The following is a 20767-nucleotide window of genomic DNA, read 5'->3' as shown; positions in this document are numbered from 1 at the left end:
ATTCCTTCCAGTTTCTCAAAATTATTTACAATTTTTGAGGTTTATGAACTGTAAAGCACTAGAGCCATCTTGTGATGACAAGAAGACTTTGCTTCTTCAGAAAGCAGTCGGTCGAGAAAAACAATCGAGTGAAACCTGCAGGCGTCATTTGCTAACAGCTGTCATGAAAATTAGAGAGTTTGTTTGAAAAATCTAGTTTTTTTTTATTTGATCGTTTTAGTTGTATTTTTCGTAACGTCCTGAGCCATGATTTATTGCGTTTAATTAAGCCATGTTGACGGCTGTTGTCCTTCGATTCTTACGTTCCAAACTCTTTCTGACAGCCATCTTTTTTGCCTCCTTCACATATTTCGTGGTTAACTTCTACAACGATGTAAGTCATACTTGACGAAAAGATTTTACCTGCGTTTGTTTAAAAACATTACTGCTATTTTAGAATTCAACTTTACTCCTGTCCAATGAAGATGTGGATGTCCATGAGTTGGGATCAGGAAGGCGTCCTTTAGGGCACATTTTTCAGTGGCAAGGTGCGGAAGACGAAAACGATACAAACTCCAAACCTGTTTCATGTCGAAATTCTGTCCAAGGGAAAGCGTTGATTGCTGACAATAAAGGTATTTTGAAAATTATTAGTTGTATAAGTGTGAATAATGTTCCTAGTTTTTCACTAATTTTCTCATAATAAAGGGTATGTGTGCGGCAGACACAATGTAATGCCAAATGGCTGTTGTAAGCCAGAAACTGATGGGACAAAACATTATTCTTGTGAGACATGTCACAACAATGGGTGTTGTTCAATATACGAGTACTGCATCTCATGTTGCCTTCAACCAGATAAGGTATAACACCCTAACACCCCATCTGAATAACTATATGGTCAACTAACTCAATCTGGTGTAACAGAAAGAAGTTTTACAAGATGTTTTGGGCAAAGCAGCAGGCACATTAAACCTTCTCCTAACTTCTGTGACGGATCATTTTGAGCTTTGTCTTACGAAATGTCGGACCTCCTCGCAGAGTGTGCAGCACGAAAATTCCTATCGTAATCCACGTGCTAAACATTGTTACGGTGAAGCACCGCCACCGTTGGAAACAGAAGGAACTGTGGATACTAGCTAATATCGATGATGAACTTATTCATTGACGTAACGATCTTAATTAACAAGGAAAAGTGCACGATGCTCTTTTTACAAAACATTGCCGATTCTCAAGTGACCAACGCGATTTTATTATTTCTATTTTTACCTAAAGATGTGTACAGTTTGTTTCTAGTCTAATTATAAGTTGGACTAATTAGTTCATTGCAGGTGAAGCATGCTATCACACTATTGATTAACAGGCCTAAATTGGTATGTTTAAATATTCATTGTTTTAGTATGAATATATTGATGTGATCTTATACTGTAACATCCCAACAAAAGATTCTATATTGCAACATGCACCTAATTGTTTACTTCTCTTTTTGCTGAAACCAGTGAGATTTGTAGTTCCGTTCATTTGATTTCGAAAATGTTGTTATGACAATATATATTCTTGCAATTATACCTAGCCCCACAAAAATGTGCTGGGCGCGATTGGTTATTTCCCGAATTTAAGCTGCTACTACAAAGAAAAAAAAATAATGCATTTTAGTTCTATAAATTAGATTAGTCTTTGGCTACAATAGGCTATGACGACCGTAAGCTTGGAACAACGTACCTGAATCCAAAAGGATAAATAGACGGGATAACAGGTTCGTGTTGTTTCCCACCCCCCAATATGGCGGTCGTTATCTGACGTGACGTGAATTGTTCCATGAGCCTTATTACCTTTTTTCTCCATTCCTGTGCTGATAGGCCAATTTTTACATTCCAGAAAAATATATGTTTCTACATTTAACGCGTGAGGATCTATTCGGATCATTCCGACATTTCATAAAGCATATTTCGTAAATTTCTTAAATAGTTATGTGTCTTTATTTTGTTTACATCACAAATTTGTGTTAGAAGTCTCAACCTTGATATGCCTATGCAATCTTTATTATTTTTTAAAATAATTAATTTCATGAATTATTTTCAGCAGGTGCTTCTGCTTGTATGCTTTTATAGAAATCTGGTAACATGGGGTCTTCAGCAGAATTGTGTCTACGTTGGAGCAGCTATGAATCAACTTTGCTGTTCTCAGTCTGCGACATGTGGGATGCAGGAGCATTAACAGATGTGACACTCTCTGCAGAAGGACGAACTATTAAAGCTCATAAAGTGGTTCTCTCCTCCTGTAGCGGTTACTTTAAAGAAGTACTTCAGGTATGTGTTTTGTTACATCTTTAAATTTTGCATCCAGCGACTATTAACCCTTGATATTTTATACAGGATGTAACTTCAGCTCAACACCCCATCATTGTTCTTCCCTATGCCTGCTACCAAGATCTCTTGGCTGTGATTAGCTTCATGTACAAGGGTGAAATCAACATAACCCAGGTTGAACTTCCAGGATTGCTGAATTGTGCAGAAGCTCTTAAAGTCAAAGGCCTAGCTAAAATAAACCCGTTAAGAGCGTCAGGTCTGCTAAAAGAGGTGTGCAAAAAAAACAGCCATGGCACTGTAGCAACTCATGGATTATTGGGAGGAAGGAGCATCAAGATGGAAACCCATGGGATTTGCAAAAATAATGGCTTTCTACCTCACAGTGAAGGGGAAGAAGCTGTAGAAATCACAGAAATATCTGAAGATCAAAAAGAATGTTTGGTGGTCGAAGAAGGTAACATCCTTTCTCTATTTCCATTTTCATAATTATTAGAAACGGATTGGTATTATAGATTCCCCGGAAAATATGCTTGAGGAAGTCGAGATAGACAGTGAGTGCCACGATTCAGACGAGGGTGAGGGTGGAAATGAATCGAGCCACAGCGGTAGCGAACGCAGTGAAGGAAAGCTCTACTTTTTGACGTCGTTGGGCCAACACGAAGAAATGAAGGATGAAGACATAAAAAAATCCAGCGATACAGCCAAACAGATAAAGAATCGGCGAAGGAAGCGCGGGGATCTTATTCGTGCAATTAATGCAGCGTGGAACTGTGGCCGAGGTGGAATGAAGGAATGTACTACCAATAACGGGCAGCGATCCTCCATCCGGAAAACTCTTTTACCAGTTTCTTGTCCGATCTGTTTTAAAGTATTATCCAACGCCTACAATTTAAAGGTATATTCGATCTGTTCTTTTACGTAGAAAGCATTTCATGTCCGATTGCGGTATTGCATAGGTCCATATGAGCATTCATGACGGCCTAAAACATCAATGTTCCATTTGTGGACACACTTCTAAATCGCGGGATGCCCTTCGAAAACACCTGGCTTACCGTCACCTGATCGGCATGAGCGGACCAGTAAGGCCCCGTATGCCTGCCAACAAACGCCGAAAGCATGATGGCACAGACGACATGCTGGACACATCGATGCAGTCAACAGAAAACGAGAATCAGAATGCCGCCTCCTCCAGTCTTTCTTTCTCCGATCCAGACAATGATCATTTGGCCCATAGTGGAGGTGAGGACGTCGACCAGAACGGGAATCCGTCAGTTGCCAATGACACTTGGTGAGACAAAACCTTTTTATTTCTCTTAAAAAGAAACCAAGCTACATATCTTCTCAGATCATTGCGTATTATAAGAAAACTTGCGCTTACGGTTCCGTCCCGACGGACGGTTTGTAGTATCATTTCCTTGTCATTAACTGTTATAGTCCTAACCCATTTTATTGAACGATTCATTTATATGTGTATATGTTAAGAATCCCGAGTTTATTTCAAGCCATTCCTTCGTTCAGGTGTCAAATGTTGACGAATTTCCGTTTAATTGAAAAACAAAGTTGTGTTCGTCCTACCGGTCTTGGACCGGTAGCGTGATCCCCATCATTCAAGTCTAACTTGAGCGATGCGTTTTCCCCCCGTGATCGTTAATTATTTCCCTTTCGAATTAAGTTAAGGTTAACCAGATGTTACATGTGTTCGTTTTAAGTCCTCAAGGCATCATTCCAAACCTGAAGCTAGTTAGACCAATCTTGTATTTGTTTTGTTGTTAGTTGTTACCTGACTGCTGTGAACCTCTTGTAGTCATGTAATTTTTTTTGTACCACGGAGTTGAATAACAGAAACCATGTTCGGATGTAAAAAAACTTGCCAGTTTTATCGTAAAAACAACACGCGTTGCACAACAAGTGCAATATGTCATGGGACGCTAAAACGTCGTTATGATCTCAAATTTAAAAATGGATTTTTAAATGTTCAACGGTTTAAAACCAGTATCGGACGGATATGAGAAGAACAGCAAACTGCAGGCCGTATCCTGAGACAATTGTATGGCCAGCGCCAGTTAGACCACCGAACCGGTCGACAATATTTATCTTCCATCCCATGCCTGGGTGAGTGTAACTGTGATAGTAAACAACGTCTGGCCAAGAGTTGTCAGGTCGTATTTCCATGTTGGCCGCTTGACCCTCTAAAACAGAAGATGTCTTAGCCCAGTTTAATGAGAAAGCTTAATCAGGTTTTATTACTTTCTTCACATAAAAGCTGTAAATTGTTGCGGAATTTCTGGAATGATGTGACATCATTGTCAAGACGTCTGTCTCGTTGACTGGTTTGTCGCCACAAACAGAGTCTGCCAGCTTCATTTCAACGATTAATCGTCAGTTTTTATGAAATAATTTTTTATATGTTTGCAATTTACCAGCGATGGGGCGCGGCTGCCCACGGCGCGTGAATTCCACGCCAGCTAGAACACGAATGCCCTTACGTTGCTCCTCATTGAATTGCTCGTAGCCACCGATCGGTTCGTCAGTAATAATAAGTGGGTGATAATGAGTCGGGCTATGTGGATCGTTACCGCCTTCGACTTGGAAGTTGTAAACAAGCTCTCGTCGTAAAAACAGCTCAGGAGCAATGTAGCCATTGACGTACCAAGCTAAGTCCGATGCCGGTTGCCCTGCAAATGTACCATACAAACAAACATCAAACAACTATTTCGCTTTTGATGCAGTGAGAAAAATTCGAACTTACCGGTTATTCCTTCATAGCCTCTTTGCCCACCAGACGGACCAACCATAAACCGAATGAGCCTCAGAGAGGGTTCGAGTATTTTAACTGGATCCCAGGGTGCTCTAAATTCAATTTCAATTTTACAGAATGTGAAAGAGCGTAATCGTAAACATCTAATTAGAATTTACGGTTTAGGTTCTTTGACGTCCAGAAAGGAAACGCAATTTTTTTGGACTGTTGTTCGACCGAGATCCAACAATACAGGATGACGAGCCCAGAGCCGGTGAAAGGTGGGGCGTTTATATTTGTCCAATTTCCCTACGGCCCAAATCAAGCTGGCTGGTCGATCCGTGGGGACCACTTGATCTTCTGCATCAGCTGTAGAAACAGTTTGTCAACCATCTTGTCCTGCTTACTGGATCTACTTTTAATGAAGTTGTCTTACAAGGAATGAGCGATCGTCGGTAAGTTATGACGGTGAGTCCGTCAACGCGTGATCCCAGATAGAACTGATGATTATCGGTTCCTCCCACTTGATCATCTCGGCAGACTCCCCGATTGGCTCCCAAAACACTCACGCACTTTTTAATTAGGAAATTATTAATTATTTAAAAATTTACAGACTTTAACAAAAATATTACCGAAGATTTAGCTGTAATATTGTAATCCGTAGCATATCCTTGATACGTGTCCATGTAGAGAATAGCAACGTCTCCGCCCTCCATTCGTGCTTCTGTGGTAGATCCGCTCAAACCAAAAGCAATGTATTCATCGTCGGCTGTAAGGATGTACGGATAAAAATTTAACCCCCAAACGGACCATAAGTTATCTTATGAAATCTTACCGACGCGCCCTGCAATCTCGATGGTGATTGCTGGCCCAAAGATTTCCCAAGATACTTGGAGGTCCCGGTGGAGCGGTTCGCAGTTGGGCAATGTACTCGTATGTGGCTGAGAAAACGTGTAGCATTAAACATACAAAAAGAATATCCAATGAAATGACTTACCAGAACTTTTATTAGAGACGGTGGTACATTGAGGTTGTCTGGAATGATGATGGAGCCGAAGTTTTCACCAGTTTCAACATTAAAGACGCTAAACCAATCAATATCAAAGACGGTAAGCTCTCCAGGCAGACGAAGTATGACATTCTCGTCTCGGTAGGATCTCAGCGGGCTTAGGCTGCATGATCAAAGAGATGAGTAGATATTTTTTTTTTCATTCATTATATAAACGTCAACATGACACTTACTAGCCTTTCTCGTCCGGAACTTTAAAACCTTTAACGGATGGCTGAGGGCCAACTCCTACCCAAAAGTATGTATCTGTAGAAGACACAAATTAGTTGGCACTTCATAGTTAGAATACTTGAATCATTTAAGTATATTTACCCGTTCCAAGACCATCGTAGTTGAATTCTGGCAGTGAGATAGTTTTAGAATCCACGATGACCACAGAAAGTGAAGAAACTCTATGGGCTCGTCGTGACAACTCTGTTAATATTTGGGAGGATGGAGGTTCAAAGCCTTCTTCAATTGAAATATCTCCAAAGTTTTCCTGGGTTGTGTAATAAGATCATTGTGTTATACCAATTATAACAATACTTTAGGGAAACACAGGAATACTTGAATAGTAAGATCATAGATGGATAGCCACTTGATATCAGTGATTTTCTTCCCATCAGACATCTTAAGAGTAAAGTCTTTGTTGAGGTAAGGTAAAAGCACATTAGTTCTCCCTTTTTCGTTGGGAATGATGAACCCTTGTGGCCCAGGTCTTGTTGACGAGCCAACCCAGAAAAACGTATCTGGTCCATTTCCATCATAAATGAAATTTTTTATTAGAAATGTGTATTCATCCACTGCGTAGACTTCACCGGCCACCTACATTGGAAGTTAACAGCTTGAATTGCTTGAAATGTTTCATGGTGAAAGGCAAAATTTTACCTGGTGATGATAAGAGTTTAGTTTCCCCAGGAATTTTCCTTGATAGATTTCTTTATCTTGAGCATTTATCACAGAAAATGACAGACACAGAACTAGAGCACAAAGGATTAAAGGTAAATTACTGTAAGCTTTCATGAATAGGTATAGTACTAATTACCGTAAATCAAGGCCATCACAATTGGATCACACATTCTTCTACCAATTAAGCTGGCAAATGTTGCTCTGACAGCCATTATAAATAAATTTACACAACAACTATTTACTTCAGAAACTAAACAGTATCGACGAGCATTCCCCTGCCAAAGCCGTTCGGTTTTACTCGGGCGAAAAACTGGCTGTCTACCTAGGAAAAACTGTGTCGGCGCGCACGACCAACCTAGATGTTTCCTTTTTCTCTACACGCAAACTGGTTGATAGTTCGTAATGAATCGGTCAGCAAGTAGCGGTACGCCATATGCTGGCTCAAATCTCCAAGGGAAGGCGACTGGAGAGTGTATTTTTTCCTTTCAAAAATCCGGGTCAAGACATACTTCTTTCTACATTGCTCGCCCTAGCCTCGAGGGCCTATGCCCTAAAGGCTTTGTTTACATCACATTGCGAGGGAGAAAGTCGCTCGTTCTATTCTATAGAACTGTCAAGATTCAAACACCTTTCGCTAATATAGATCTGGTACAACGCTCTAGGTTCATTTCTCCCATTCAAAAGGTACATTGTTTATAATATTGAATTGTATTAGCTACTGTCGTCATTCAGAGTTTTTGAACGAGATTTTCAAGTGAACGAGATCCTTAAGTTATTTTGCACAAAACTGTTAATAGATGGCGCAGCAGAAACCGGGAAATTCAAACTTCTGGCTGTTGTCGAAGAGGCCCTGTGAAAGTGATATTTATACCTTTTTGCGTCTGTGCTCAATTCAGCCTCTTACAAGCAAGTACACAGGATAGGAATGAGAGATATACATAACAACCAAGTAATAACATTACAACTTTCGCTGTTTGAATTTCAGATTAAAACTGGAACCGGGGAAACAGACGCTTGATGCTGGTATTCTAAAAAAAGATCCACTAAGTTGAGTCGTGTTTCTTGTCAGTGCAGAGTTGCTGTATTTCTTGTATGGCACCTACAAGCATTCTCACAGCCTCTTCATGCCCTTCGAAGCTGTCGTTGCGATGAATATTGCGGTGTTGATGTGTAGAAGGTTGCTTGGCTACCACGTTGTCTCGTTCTGGAACCCGACTGCTGCTAGCTGATGGCCGGCTAATTTCACTTGACCAACAACCCCCCAGCGATCCAGCTGTATTCGATTGAGCGGCTGAAATGGCACGGATAAGTTGTCGCACTTGATCAGCTGTCAGTTCAATACTTGTTTCAGATGCAGCTAAAGCGTCAGCATCATTTTTCATTGGCCGCCCTGTATGGCCGTCCAAAGGTTCGTAAATTGGTTCCCAGGCTCTTTGGCGTTGTTGTACTCTTGTGTTGGTTTCAGCCTGGTTGGCAGTTGAGCTCCTTACAGCATCGCCATCCTGATGAACCAATGCTTGGACGACGCATACATGACCGGAGGGGTTTTTGGCATTTGTTGGGATGACTTTATCTAATGGATCTGCAACAGTTGAACCGACTTTTGCATTCTTTTGTTCTGCCCGGGATGAGCCATTCCTGTCTGACTGACGTACTCCAACAAGTGCTGATGTAACTGTAAGATTCTTGCTGTTGCTCCGGCTGCTGACGGCTTGACGTGATTGATGTATGGCAGCAAACAATTCCAGTTGACTGACATCGTACTGCGGTTGCTGCTGGGCCATTACCGATTTGCTTTCAACACTTTTCGATCGCACAGGGTGTGGCATAGTAGAAGATGTTTCCCTGCGATGTTGAGGCTTGATTTCTTCTTTCGAGCTGTGAGGCAAAGATTGATACTTGGTGTCCGGTTTGCTTCCTTCCGGTTTACCTCCACTTCGTTTGGTAGGAACATGGCTACCAATCGTTCTTCGAGCAGGTTGTGGGACTACCGAGGTTGGTGGCTGGACAGAGAGAACTGCTTGCTGCTGAACTGCCACTGCTTTTGGCTCTATAGCAGTTATTAACTGTTTATTAAGATCTAATGGAATATTAAGCAATGATTGACTTCGTCCTAGAAATGGCAGAGGAACTTTGTTTTCAGGTTGGTGTGTCACAAGACCTGAATTGGTGCTGCAACAATTTTGTTGAGGTTTAATCATTTCCTCTCCTAATTATTGGGAACTGGTAACCATAGTCAGTTTTCAAGTGCAAAGATTATGTGGAATAAATACCTGTATTCTTAGGCACCGATGAGAAATCATTGAGGCTGGCTAAGTGATTGTGCATCCAAAGGTCTTGGTGTAATAATTCTTTCAGGCTTTGACTGAATTCAGCTTTGAAGTTGGATGAAATTACACTGTTTTCCGGTGAAATTCTATAATTGCATTCATAATTAATTATTAGTTTGGTATCTTTATTTGCATAAGCATTTCTCTGGTACTTTGCTGGCTGAACGACGTTCCCGATATCAGAAAGCCGCTCGACCAATCCATTGGCGAGTTTCAACAGCTCAAATTTCGACGCCGAGCTGATAAATGCCGTACTCAAAGTCAGGTAGGCTTGTACGTTGCTTTGCAGTGATTCTAAAGTCTTCAGCTTCTCTTCAAAAATCATTTCCTTGGTTTGCAGTTCGCTTTTCAAAGAAAAGAAAATGAGTCTTCGTTCCCTCTTTTTTCCTTCTTCTTTTTTATGTTAATTAATTCAACAGCTGTTGGAAGCAGACGACGCATTTCAGAACTCTTGAAAACGACAACGTGGTTTGAATTTTCCTCTCTTGTAAATCAACACAAAACGGAAAGAAATATTGCGTTGATTTTTACCATGGTGCTAAAAAGCCCGACGAACAGTTTGAAAATCTAATTGAAACGGACCATCAGATAACGAATGGTACCAACTTGCGTTTCGGCAAAGACCAGTTACATGTGTGGAACTACTGAGTTTACAGTGTAACCACTTATTTCTACTGAACAGTTTCTACCTTGTGCACTCAGAAAAAGTGTCTTTTAAATATCATTGGACAGCTATGACTGAGAGTTGCACCAAACTGATTTCACAAAAGAGGAAATTTCATCCACAGGGTTCTTAAAACGTCAGCTGATGTAGCAGGTTTTTGGACTCTAGCGTTTGATAAAAATCATACCTTTTGACAGATTCAATCAGCCTCTCTTCAGTTTGAGATACAACTCCTTGCAATATCTTGCTAAAAACATGAATGGTGCTCTCTTCTCTCATGGCATTGATGTGCAATTCCTTGAGAAGGGCGCGATAGGCCGACACCTCGTCCTTGATGATTACTTCAAGTTCGCCGACAGCTTTGAGTCCTCGCTGAAGACGCTCACATTTGTGTTGATACGCCGTATCAAGATCGAGACATTGCGCCCGAATATCGGGGGGTAAATCACGAAAGCAATTGATACATAGCAACGACTCGTTGGCCGGTGAGAACATGATACACATTTCATGATGAACTGGACACTAAAATGAGAAGAAAGAAAATTTTAGAACAGAAGGAAGGAAAAATCTATTTCAACAAGAAGAAGAATCACTTTTCGTTGAGGCTCTTTCGTGTAGGGTGAAATACTAGTGACGTCATGCCGGGAAAACATTTTAGCACTATGCGTGTTTTGTTTACACACCGCACATATGGCCTGGCCTATTTGAAATCACGAGGTAAACGTTCAAATCCAACGCATTATTTAAAGTAAATATTTACTTATTACTTACTGCATGTGTTACAGAAGAACATGGGTGATAAATCCTTTGATTCGCAGTTGGCACAAGCAGGTCTCTCAACCTTTGCCAAGAGCGTGAGGAAGCCTAGCATAGGATCTTCTGACGTACCACTCGATGAAGATATGATTGTTTTCAACTGCTTGTCCTCCGCCTCACTTACTTGCTGGTTTGATGGATTGATGAGGCAATCCTCTCCACTAATCGGACTAACCATTGTATCTTGTTGTTGCAGGTACTTTTCTGACGACTCCGCCATGACAGACGTAGTGGATGTACTAGCAAGCGATGGAAGCCCGTATACAGAATGTCTACGACGATAAGTCCGCAACTGCTGTCTGTAAAGGCACGTAGGTGATGAAAACTGGCCTTGCGCTCTGAGATCGCGATCATTTGATCAATACCGAACGAACCTCTCTCTTTTCCATAGAGGCGACATTTATATTGGCTAAAGTAAATTGGTTTCGTGATCGTCCAACCGGCAGGAAGAGGTATACTACTACAGAAAGTTGATTCCTTTAGGCTAGTAAGATATTTTCTCTTGCCTTTCTTCCGACTTAGTTACACATGGAACAAGACTCTTTAAAAGATCTTGTTTTATTTACTATTATCTGACGTCGAAACGATGCGACGCTGCCTCCCTGTTATCGATCGTCTGACTGCTGCAGCGTCCGTGAGGTGAATTTGTTTTTCTTTTCTCTTTTTGAATAGTACTAGTCGCCATGTTTTCTCTCTTAAGGGTCGTACGTTAACAAGCAAGAAATTCTTTTCTTTTTACAAATGGAACCCTAGGTTCAATAGAAGAATGTTAGAGAGGGGTTGGGGGAGGGGGTACAGCCAATTAACGAAGAACCGTCGGTCCAAATTTTTTTTATATTTTGTAGGGAAAAAAAGAAATCCGCCCTTCCCGCGCTTTATCACTAAATAATCTTCCGAAAGTCTGATAGATATTGGCTCACTTATTTCTTATTTAAAGCGTGGATGAAAGTAGAAAAACCGCCCCATTCGTACACTCTGGAGACGTTTGGCTTGGAATCATTTCACCGCCTCCCTGCTGTTGGAATCTTATCGATTTTTATTTTCTGTTTTTCTTTGATGGTGGTTAGGTTCTTCCTTTTTTCCGACCCTTGGAATAACATCCGCACTTTAGTATGTGGCTAGTATTTTTTAGGCTTTGACTAATCGATCGAGAGCGAGAAAGTCTATGTTAAAATCAAGAAGTGGGGGGTAATAGCAGTGAGAAATGTTGCATCCGTCGATTTGTTCACAAAGGCGTATGTTAATAGAAGCGCCAGTTCGTCTTACGTTTAAACATACGACCTTATGGTAAAAATCGATTCGATCAATAGTTTCTTCCCATCTTCCATAGCCTAGTGTCGACTGCTGGCCTTAGTAATAGCGATTCTGCCTCCATACCCAGTGGATAAAAAAAAAATAAGTAAAATAAAACGTTGATGTGTGTGTGTGAGGGGGGAAAAGTGGGGTATTTCTTCCATGGACTCTTTGTTCCACATGGCGGGCTTCTACAGCGTCCCTCTTCTTTCTAGTTTACACACACACCCCTAATGTAAACCTACCCCAAAAACTGGTTATGTTGAGAGTTACGTGATGTATATATATAGCGAGGGGGTAGGTCGTGACGTAACATCACACATTTTCGGGAAAAACTATGTACGCTTAACAAATCTCTTCGAACTTCTCTCTTTCCATTTTTTACTGGGCCTTGACGTGAAGATAAGGTCTCAACCCCACATGACCGGATTTCCTTTCATAACCCTGAGCATTTCCAGTTTATTTTCAAGATTTTTTTTTTATAGGCCAATGGAAAATGTGTGTTGGATTTTGTACGATGGGTGGTGTAAATTAATTCAATGAAACGATGGGCAAGGACAATGTCGATTGGACAATGTATGGACTAGTGCCTACACCCTTAACCATCTGCCACCACTATGCAATGGATAATAGACGGGCGAAATAGGGAGGGGTAGGTAGTAAAAGAAGATCGCGTTTCTGGGTCGTGATCCACTCGAACCGCGTTGGGTCGTATTTCTACGCAGTATTTTTACAAATGTTTTGGTTCATTGAATGTCAAAAATGGGGAAGAAAAAAACACAAGATTAGGTTAACTAATGAACTCTTTAGTTAGATTTGTTTCTAGTTTTCACTTTCTCGTATTATTGGACGTGTGGAAAATGGAAGAAAATCCGTCACATTTTAGTGGGTGGCATAAAGAGGAAGTTTGGGAGCAAGAAACTCGCGCGCGTGGTTCTTTGTGTGTGATGTTTTGTTGAGCAGGGCGGTCTCTGCGCCTGCGGGCGGACCGACTTTTCACGTGCTTCTTCTCAAAGTCCCGCACGAAACAACTCGAGAAAAAATTCTCTGGTTAAAATACAAACCAGGAAAAGAAAGAGAAAAAAAAGAGGACTCACCAACAACGGATTTTTACTCGTTTTTTTTTCTTATTTTTTAAAATAATTTTTCGAGAGAGAGCTTTTGGATTGGTCGGCACGGACACGTCACCTGAACGCCATCAGCGCCTCTGTCGGCCGTGCCCTTCTCAACCGCCATCACTTTGTTTTGTTTTTCTAAATCTGTATTGCAAAATCGGAAACTTGGCCTTTGCTAAGCAAACGATTTGACTGCACGCTTTTTTCTTGAAAGGAAAGCATTTCTATGGCTGTAAACGTGTTGGCGTACATTACCCGAGCTTACGAGATTGCAGGATCACTTGCCAAGATGGCCATGAAAAAATCGGGTCTTAATGGACAAAGGAAACGCGAAAATTTTAGCAGATATTACATCAATCGCTGTATTCGTCATGTCAATGAAAAAGGGCCAAAAAAAGGGTTCGATTAGCCTAATTGAATTCCCCCAAAATCGGTCGGATCGAGAGTTCTTCGACATTGTTTGTAACAAAGGCCTTGAGAAATCGATAGAAAGATGGCGCTGGAGTCGCTAGACGACAGGGAGAAGGGAAGGGGAGATTTTCCTGTGTTCCCATTGGAGAGAAAGGCCAGCGAGAGGGGGTGCGGGTGTGTGTGTGTTGTATCCGAGCGGAACGTCAACAGTCGGAGCTTGTACGATCTAGAGGCAGGACCTCGTTGCGTTCCATTTTTTTCTTCTTCTTCATTTTCTAGACAAAAAAGAAACGTTAATTTCTCCTTTGAAACTTCTTCGTAATCTTATTTGAAAGAAAAGGCAGAGAAGTTTATTCTTTTTTCTCGCCTTTGTACATTCTCGTTTCCACCTTTTGTTCGGGAAACTGAGCTTTCGAGCTGTGCACGTGCCTGCCTACGTGTGTTCAGTGTGTGTGTGAATCTGTGTGTACAAGTGAGTGTGTGTGTGTGTGTGTGAAAAATCCTGCTGAATCGGTCCTCACACGCAGCTCCCGAGTTGGCTCGGTCTCACATCCTGTCCACCAACCAACGAACCAGCCATATTGAAGATAAAAAAACTCAAGCGAAAGCTTTATGCTTGATTTAGCTGCGTCTCTGGCCTGTGTTTCTTTGTTTTCTTCTATCGATTTGGCAAGAGGTTTCTCTCTACCTCTCGGTGTAGTACACACCCACCTCCCATTACACACATACACACGCTGAATTTCATTTGTTATTTTGTTCGTGGTGTTGTGTGTTTTCGTCGTCATGAGCATCGACGCGCTACTTCAGGCCGCCGAGTACCTGGAACGAAGAGAAAGAGGTAACAATGATAAATCATCACGAATGCTCGTTTTTTTCCTCTGTTTTTTATGTGCAGAAATCGGGCGAAAAGGTAAAATGATGGCGAGTTGGCTGAGTGAAAGAAAAGTTGTTGGGTTGTGCTGTTAGTTGTTGGGCAGTGAACTCGAAAGGAAAGACGATTGTGTTGCGTGGAAAGTTGCGTCGTGGCCACTGTGTGTGTGTACGTGAGGGGTGGTTGGGTGACGCTCTCACTTGGCCCTTTTTTTCTTATGGTACAAAAAAGAATAATGAAGTTCTTTTTCTTCGAATTCATTTTAAATTGGTAATCTTAACTGAGTGTAGGAATCTTAGTTGTGTTACTAGTTTTCTTTTTTGTTATGATTTTATTTTCGAATACGAAAAAGATGGAATGGCTGATAGATGGCGTTCTCTGCGCTTCTTCTTTTTTTAGCTCCCAAAATAATCACGCGCTCGGCTCCTTTCTTTTAAAAATACAAGCATTCTTCTTTTGTTATTCGATATGAAAACCAAAAAACTGAAAGAGTTGTTGTTGTTGTTATATTTTCAGAAGCTGAGCATGGCTACGCTTCATCACTGCCGATGCCTATTGAAGATCATGGCAGTAGCCCGACGCCGTCCTCGTCTTCGTCTTCCACTCGACCCATCAAAATCAAGAAGAACCAAGGAAGTCGGTTAGTATTGTTTTCAACACACTATCTAACATCACAAAGACAAAATTCCAATGTTTTGATCATTGCGTTTGTCTTTGTGTGCCTGGAACCGGTTGTAAATTTTTAATTCATAGTATTTTTGAATTTTTTTTTTCATTTCCTTCTCGACCGATAATGCGCCCCGCAAACAACAGGTCGACACACAACGAGCTGGAGAAGAACAGGTGAGATAGAAAAAGAAAAGGGCGCCAGCAACAAGGCTCTTAACAACAAAAACCTTCCTTTCTTCCCTTCTTCTTCCTTTCGAATCACGTGACTTGATGACGTCAGCCAATCGGTGACGACAGCGGGAAACCTTTATCTCGCTCGTAGCACTTTTTTTTGTGTGTGACATAGATCCCGGCCATTTTTTGTTTTCTTTTAGCTCCCTTGTTTTTTAGGTCGTCACTAGTTCTTATTTTATTGCATACACAGGTCACGCGTGTGTATTGTGTATGCAAGCTTATCTTTTATTACGTGCACATTGCGTGACCTGTGTCACACGCTCTTTGGGGGGGGGGATCAGCTGAGAGGTGAAAAAAAAATTAGCAGACAACGGGGACGATATCCTTTTTGTTTTGTTTCTATCTCGTATAATCCGGTTGAAATCATCGCCGTATTTAACCATATGTTGAGTCATGTATTTTGAATGCGTAGATAGGCAAACGCTAACGATAGCTGTACGTAGCGTATCATTTCCTTTTATGGGATTGACGAGATGACGACGACCGGATCTTTATCAGTGACGTATAGTTCCATTTCCCGTCTGCCATCTTTTATTTTAGTCGGGAAAGAAGGCATTTTTTTTTTTTTTTCAGGTCGTCGTCTTTTTGTTTTGGGGAGGCCATTACACTCGAAACCGATGTGAAAAAGAAAGTTATTCTATGCAACCAAGGTCAGGCTGACTAATTCTCGCACCCTCAAGTTTAATTGCAATCCTATTATTGATGGGTTAGTCGTATTATCGAGAGCGACGCGTTGTTTTGGGTTTTTATTCGGTCTTTGCCCGTCTGTAGATTATGAAAAGAGACGTTATTCTTTTCGACTCTACCAGTTTTTATCTAAAAAAAATATGGAACTTAAAAATAAAAAGGAGTAAAGTGGTCGCTTTAGCCAATACGGCTTGAACTAAAAAAGGAGAAATACGATAAGACTTTGTCTCAAAACCACATTTTCTAAAAAAGAAAGCCAATAAAAAAAGGGCCGTGTAGGTAAAGGAAACACAAAAGAGAGTCAAGGACGTGAGCGTATGCCCATGCCACACAAGAGTATGTTGAGTTTGAGCTGCTTATTTCTTCTTTCTTCTCGTGCGCGTCTCTAAGTTCCGTTGTCGGATTTTCGCCTTTGGGTCCCCTTGGAAAAGTCAACAAGAATAATGGCAGCCCCTTTTGGGCAGCAACAGTCCGTTCCTCCACTTGCCAGGAATTTTCTCCTCTCTCGTAAGAAATGCGTTTTACCCGTGCCCCGAATCTTTCAACCGTGCCCGCCAGATGCTTTCGGGTCTTCAACAATAACACTGTAAAAATGGTTGCGTTTGTTAGTTTTCTTCGCAGTTTTCGTTAAAATGGGGGGCCTAACCTGATAAAGAGTTACCATGACAACGCCCCTCTTCTGTGACCTGAATTTTTCGCCTCCTTTTTTCGTGTGTTGGCCAACTTTTTTTTTTTTTTTTTTTAAAGAATATGACGTGGCTCTCTTTGGGGTACCAGCAGCACATGGTCTTTCATATTTATAAGTCGTGTTTGTTTTTGCTGCGAGCAGCAGCAGCTATGGATGTATATATTTCCCGTTCGTGATAATAGGCCCGCGTTCTCGTGCCAAAAGAAGGTGCAGTCCCGTTGGCACGCACCGTTCAATCCGCACACGTCACCACTGTAAAGATAGGCTGTTTTTATTTTGTTTTCGCCTTGACCAAGTTGTTTGGACCTACTTCGTTGTTCTTTTCTCGCTACAACTTGGGAAAGGAGTCCGCACATGACACACACCAACGAGTAAGCCCCCCTTCCAATGCGAACGACCCGCACTGTCCGTCCTATCCCCCCCCCCTTTCACGTGTCATATATTGACGTTCCTTTGTTTATTTTTTGTTTTCTTGTTTTAAAAAGGGCATACGATTTTAAATTTTGGTTTCGTTTTTCTACAGGCGTGCTCAACTGAGAACTTGTTTGGAGAAACTTAAAGATTTGGTCCCGTTAGGTCCGGAATCGGCCCGTCACACTACGCTGGGGTTACTGACACGCGCGAAACATTTCATTAAGGTATTTCTTTTAGTATTATTATTAATAATTTAACTGTACTTTTTTTTTTAATGTTATGGGTTTAAAAAAGAAAATGTGGACATTGTAAGGCCATCTATTGGGAAGATAAAGCAAATTCGTTTGAAACCCATCACTAACTAAAGTGATGTTAAACACTTAATGATCGATCGGTAGCGCTACCACACACGCCCTCATTTCTCACACTCTTACGTCTGCCGGCCCGAGGGGAAAGCTACTTTCGCCCCTCCGGCCTCTTGTGGGGAGGGGGGGAAATCTGCCATGGCAGGGCATGAAAATCAATAATCAAGACACTTTGTGTGTGTTGTGTGTGCCACTGCTCTATGCCGACGAAAAATTCCAAAGTTTTCACTCGAGTAAACAAGAACCGCAAGCGACTCCATCTATCTTTCGTCTCCCGTACATAGAACTATCCTTTAAAAAAAAAATACTAAAAATGAATAGCGCTGTTGCCAAATTGACAGAAAAACATTTTTCATTGATTTTTGTTGTTTGTATTTCAGACGCTGGAAGAGCGAGATAGGCGTCACCTGCAGCACAAGGAACAGCTGAACCGCGAGCAGCGCTTTTTGCGGCGGAAGCTGGAGCAGCTGTCTCAGCATTTTGAACAGTTGTCATCATCCAGCCCAGGCGCCTCCAACCAGATGAATAAACGACGGGGAAATTCCCTATCCGAATGCTCCGTCTCGACGACCATTTCGTCGGCATCGTCACTGACCTCGTCCGTCTCCTCCGAAACCGGTATTGCTGCCTTCTACGGTGATTACACAAACCAAATTTCATTTTTATTTTTGTTTTTTGTTCTCTTCTATATCGAATTTTTATTTTCGTTGATGCGTGGAAGGCGGCAATGAACTAATTTCAATCTTATTTATTCAGATGAAGTCGACGTGATTGGTTACGGAAGTCACGGTAGCGATTTGGACGATCAATTGAGCGTTCAATCAGCCTCAAGCGATTCGGGCATTGGCCTCGGCAACGTTGCCAGTATCGGACATTTTCCTCATCTCTCCATCACGGACAGTGTTTAAAAAAGGACTACACCAACAAAGAAAGGGGGAAAAAAACGTAACTAGAAAAAAACAGCAAAAAACAACTAAATTTTCAAATCATCGCCTTCTCCTCTCTCTCTCTCTCTCTCTCTCTTTCGCTTGTAAACGCCACATACAGCTACCAACGTCCACCACCTCCAGCCCTGAAATTACTGCCATTTTCTGTTCAAGTATGTAGGAGAGTGATGAAAATCGGGAGGGAAGGGATGATTGAGAGATTTTAAGAAAAAATAGGGAGTGTTGTTCAGTAACAACAACACTTAAAAAAAAAAAAAAAAAAGGAACAACACAGACACTGCCGTGTCGATTATTTCAAAGTTTTGTTTTGGTTTCAAATGATTATCCCTCCCTTATTTTTTTTTTTTTTCTTGAGATTTTTTTCTTTTTGTGGCTGACTGGAAAACAGGAAATGGATAGTGTGTCACTTGGAGGAGACGGAAATGATTGCGATATTGGACTTTGCGTTGGGTACAGATTTTTTTTCTTACGGAGAGGGGGTGGGGGATTTGGGGCAGCCGCGCCATCAAAAATTTAAAAAGCAGATCCGCCGATTGAGTTTGTGAAGAAAGAAAATTTTTGCGAACGTGTGTGTGTGTGTGCGCGCGTGAGGGGGAGGGGGGTAACGAATGCGCAAACCTTAAAGAGCACGAGTTGTAGCGATCTCGCTGTAAAGAAATCCTGAACAGTATTTTTTTTCTTCACCTATTAAATTAATTAATTTTTTTATCTCATTCCCCAAAGATTTTATTTTTTATTTTATTTTTTTTTTTTCGTTTTCGAATTGAAAGTTGTTCAGGGCAGCCACACCATTTTACAAATGAGTTTGTTTATATATTTTTTAAGGTTATTTTTAAGAATATATCGTAATCAGAGAGATTACGCTATTACAAAGTACAAGTCAGTACCAACACAGGTCGCCCCCCCCCTCCTCCCGAGATATCTTTTTTTCCCTAAGTAAATCCCACCTTAACTTGTCAACTATTTTTGATTTGTGTTTTCATCCCGTCCTTCCATCCCCAGAAAACGTCCATCTCTTTCCTTCACTGGGGGGTTGGGATTTTAATTGGGAGAATAATTAAAACAAAACATTTTTTTGAATCAGCAAAATTGATGAGATTGGTACAAACTCGTGATGTTCGAAACTGGTGAACGATGGAAATCCTTTTTTTTTTTTTTTTGTTTTTTATTTGTTGGAATTTTTTCTTTCTGAAATTAAGTTTTTCGTCTGATGGTGAAAAACCTGAAAAAAAAACAATTTACGTTTGTTTTAGACTTTTAGACACACAAACGAAAAATATGTTGTGGGAACATACAGCAATGAAGACGATTTAATGTTGGTATTATTGAAAAAGAAATGAGATTCTTCCAGTTTAAAGGCGTTTTTTTTAAGACGTCGGTAGCAAAAGCGGAATATGTTCCAAATCTTAAATTTAACCTGATTTGCATTCTTCCTTTCTTCCTCCCCATCCCTTTTTTTTTTAAATTCAAGTTTGTAAAGTTCGACTTGATTAAGAAAATGAGAGGAAGAACGTAACAAATGGACAAAGCCAGTGAAAAAGTGGAGACGCTACAAGTTGTCAAAAGAAAAACAAATTAGAAATTTTAGTTGAAGAAGAAAAGAAATCCTGTAGTTAACGAGCGCCCTTTAAACCTCGTTCAAATGTGTACAGAATGTGTTTTCAATTCGATGGACATTTTAGGACTACTCTCCCTTTTTTTGTTCACCCTTTTCGTTTTTCGTTATTGCCTCCGAGATCCAAATGTGGGAATTGCGTGAAAGATGGCGGGGGGAATTTAGTAGTATAAACTTATTCAATTACCGAAGCCGTTTTTGTATTCGATTTCTAATGTAGACATTTTCTAGAAAGCAAAAGCTGATGTGAAAAATCCCCCATTTTTTCATCGTTCACACTTCATCATTGCCTCCTTGTTTATAATCCAGCAAAAGACTAACCGTTTCTTCAATTTTGAAGCTAAAGTCCAACTAAACAATTAAAAACCAACCAAAAAAAAAAATAAGAAACAAGGAATTCCTTACCCACACTTTCATCTTTAATGGCTTTCTCGCACCGTTTCCATTCGATCAACATTTTTTTTTTCATCGCGAACCCGCAGCAATAGCGAAAAATCTGTACATTTTAACAATTTTTTTGTTTATATTATTCTTAATTTCCCGGAGAAATGAAATCATTTGATCAAACTACAAAATGAAGGGCAAAAACGAGGCACACACACACACACACACACACACGAAAAAAAGTTCAATTTGTTATGGTTTGGAGAAAGAAAAAATTTGAATTGG

General features: G+C 40.8%; 5 protein-coding genes across 9 annotated transcripts in view; 3 read left to right on the top strand and 2 right to left on the bottom strand.

The window, feature by feature from the left end:
- LOC130688801 (uncharacterized) overlaps positions 1-11009 on the bottom strand; it is a 38566-nt gene extending 27557 nt beyond the window's left edge. Inside the window, exons 1-6 of one of the 2 annotated variants that reach the window (XM_059496946.1) lie at positions 10745-11009; positions 10567-10673; positions 10161-10495; positions 9462-9653; positions 9253-9395; positions 7992-9188 (exon numbers count right to left, since the gene is read on the bottom strand). In XM_059496946.1, coding sequence (XP_059352929.1) covers positions 8023-9188; positions 9253-9395; positions 9462-9653; positions 10161-10495; positions 10567-10673; positions 10745-11009 — 2208 coding nt within the window. In that variant the 3' untranslated portion in view covers positions 7992-8022. Of the gene's footprint in view, positions 1-7706; positions 9189-9252; positions 9396-9461; positions 9654-10160; positions 10496-10566; positions 10674-10744 lie in introns of those variants that run through there. The other variant, XM_057511807.2, reaches the window with a different exon arrangement.
- On the top strand, positions 95-1542 carry LOC130688812 (SREBP regulating gene protein-like). The gene is made up of 4 exons (XM_057511816.2): positions 95-373; positions 437-614; positions 688-839; positions 904-1542. The coding sequence occupies exons 1-4, from the start codon at positions 272-274 to the stop codon at positions 1117-1119; spliced, it is 648 nt and encodes a 215-aa protein (XP_057367799.1). The 5' UTR covers positions 95-271; the 3' UTR covers positions 1120-1542.
- On the top strand, positions 1723-3933 carry LOC130688813 (zinc finger and BTB domain-containing protein 14-like). 2 transcript variants are annotated; one of them, XM_057511817.2, is made up of 5 exons: positions 1723-1881; positions 2059-2285; positions 2352-2739; positions 2798-3180; positions 3242-3933. In XM_057511817.2, the coding sequence occupies exons 2-5, from the start codon at positions 2100-2102 to the stop codon at positions 3575-3577; spliced, it is 1293 nt and encodes a 430-aa protein (XP_057367800.1). In that variant the 5' UTR covers positions 1723-1881; positions 2059-2099; the 3' UTR covers positions 3578-3933. The 2 variants fall into 2 exon arrangements, with proteins under 2 accessions (XP_057367800.1, XP_059352930.1); XM_059496947.1 differs by having other exon boundaries at positions 1747-1881; positions 2062-2285.
- LOC130688799 (protein Skeletor, isoforms B/C-like) lies at positions 4136-7423 on the bottom strand. The gene is made up of 14 exons (XM_057511805.2): positions 7116-7423; positions 6959-7050; positions 6638-6895; positions 6404-6569; positions 6265-6337; positions 6020-6194; positions 5858-5963; positions 5655-5791; positions 5459-5594; positions 5202-5391; positions 5035-5135; positions 4706-4960; positions 4533-4643; positions 4136-4474 (listed from the first exon to the last, which is right to left on the bottom strand). Exons 1-14 carry the CDS (start codon positions 7189-7191, stop codon positions 4269-4271), a joined length of 2082 nt encoding a protein of 693 aa, XP_057367788.1. The 5' UTR covers positions 7192-7423; the 3' UTR covers positions 4136-4268.
- An 88-nt stretch (positions 11010-11097) lies between the features above and the next one.
- LOC130688823 (max dimerization protein 1-like) lies at positions 11098-20710 on the top strand. 3 transcript variants are annotated; one of them, XM_059496948.1, is made up of 7 exons: positions 11098-11241; positions 11312-11428; positions 14996-15119; positions 15293-15322; positions 17281-17395; positions 17917-18172; positions 18293-20710. In XM_059496948.1, exons 3-7 carry the CDS (start codon positions 15028-15030, stop codon positions 18442-18444), a joined length of 645 nt encoding a protein of 214 aa, XP_059352931.1. In that variant the 5' UTR covers positions 11098-11241; positions 11312-11428; positions 14996-15027; the 3' UTR covers positions 18445-20710. The 3 variants fall into 3 exon arrangements, with proteins under 3 accessions (XP_059352931.1, XP_057367812.1, XP_057367811.1); XM_057511829.2 differs by lacking the exons at positions 11098-11241; positions 11312-11428 and adding an exon at positions 13350-14446 and having other exon boundaries at positions 17917-18154; XM_057511828.2 differs by lacking the exons at positions 11098-11241; positions 11312-11428 and adding an exon at positions 13389-14446.
- Positions 20711-20767: the final 57 nt, after the last annotated feature.

Source organism: Daphnia carinata, chromosome 9, assembly GCF_022539665.2.
Source record: "Daphnia carinata strain CSIRO-1 chromosome 9, CSIRO_AGI_Dcar_HiC_V3, whole genome shotgun sequence".
Classification (NCBI taxonomy): domain Eukaryota; kingdom Metazoa; phylum Arthropoda; class Branchiopoda; order Diplostraca; family Daphniidae; genus Daphnia; species Daphnia carinata.
The sequence above is the reverse complement of the archived record's forward strand: the minus strand, read 5'-3'. Positions and strand labels throughout refer to the sequence as shown.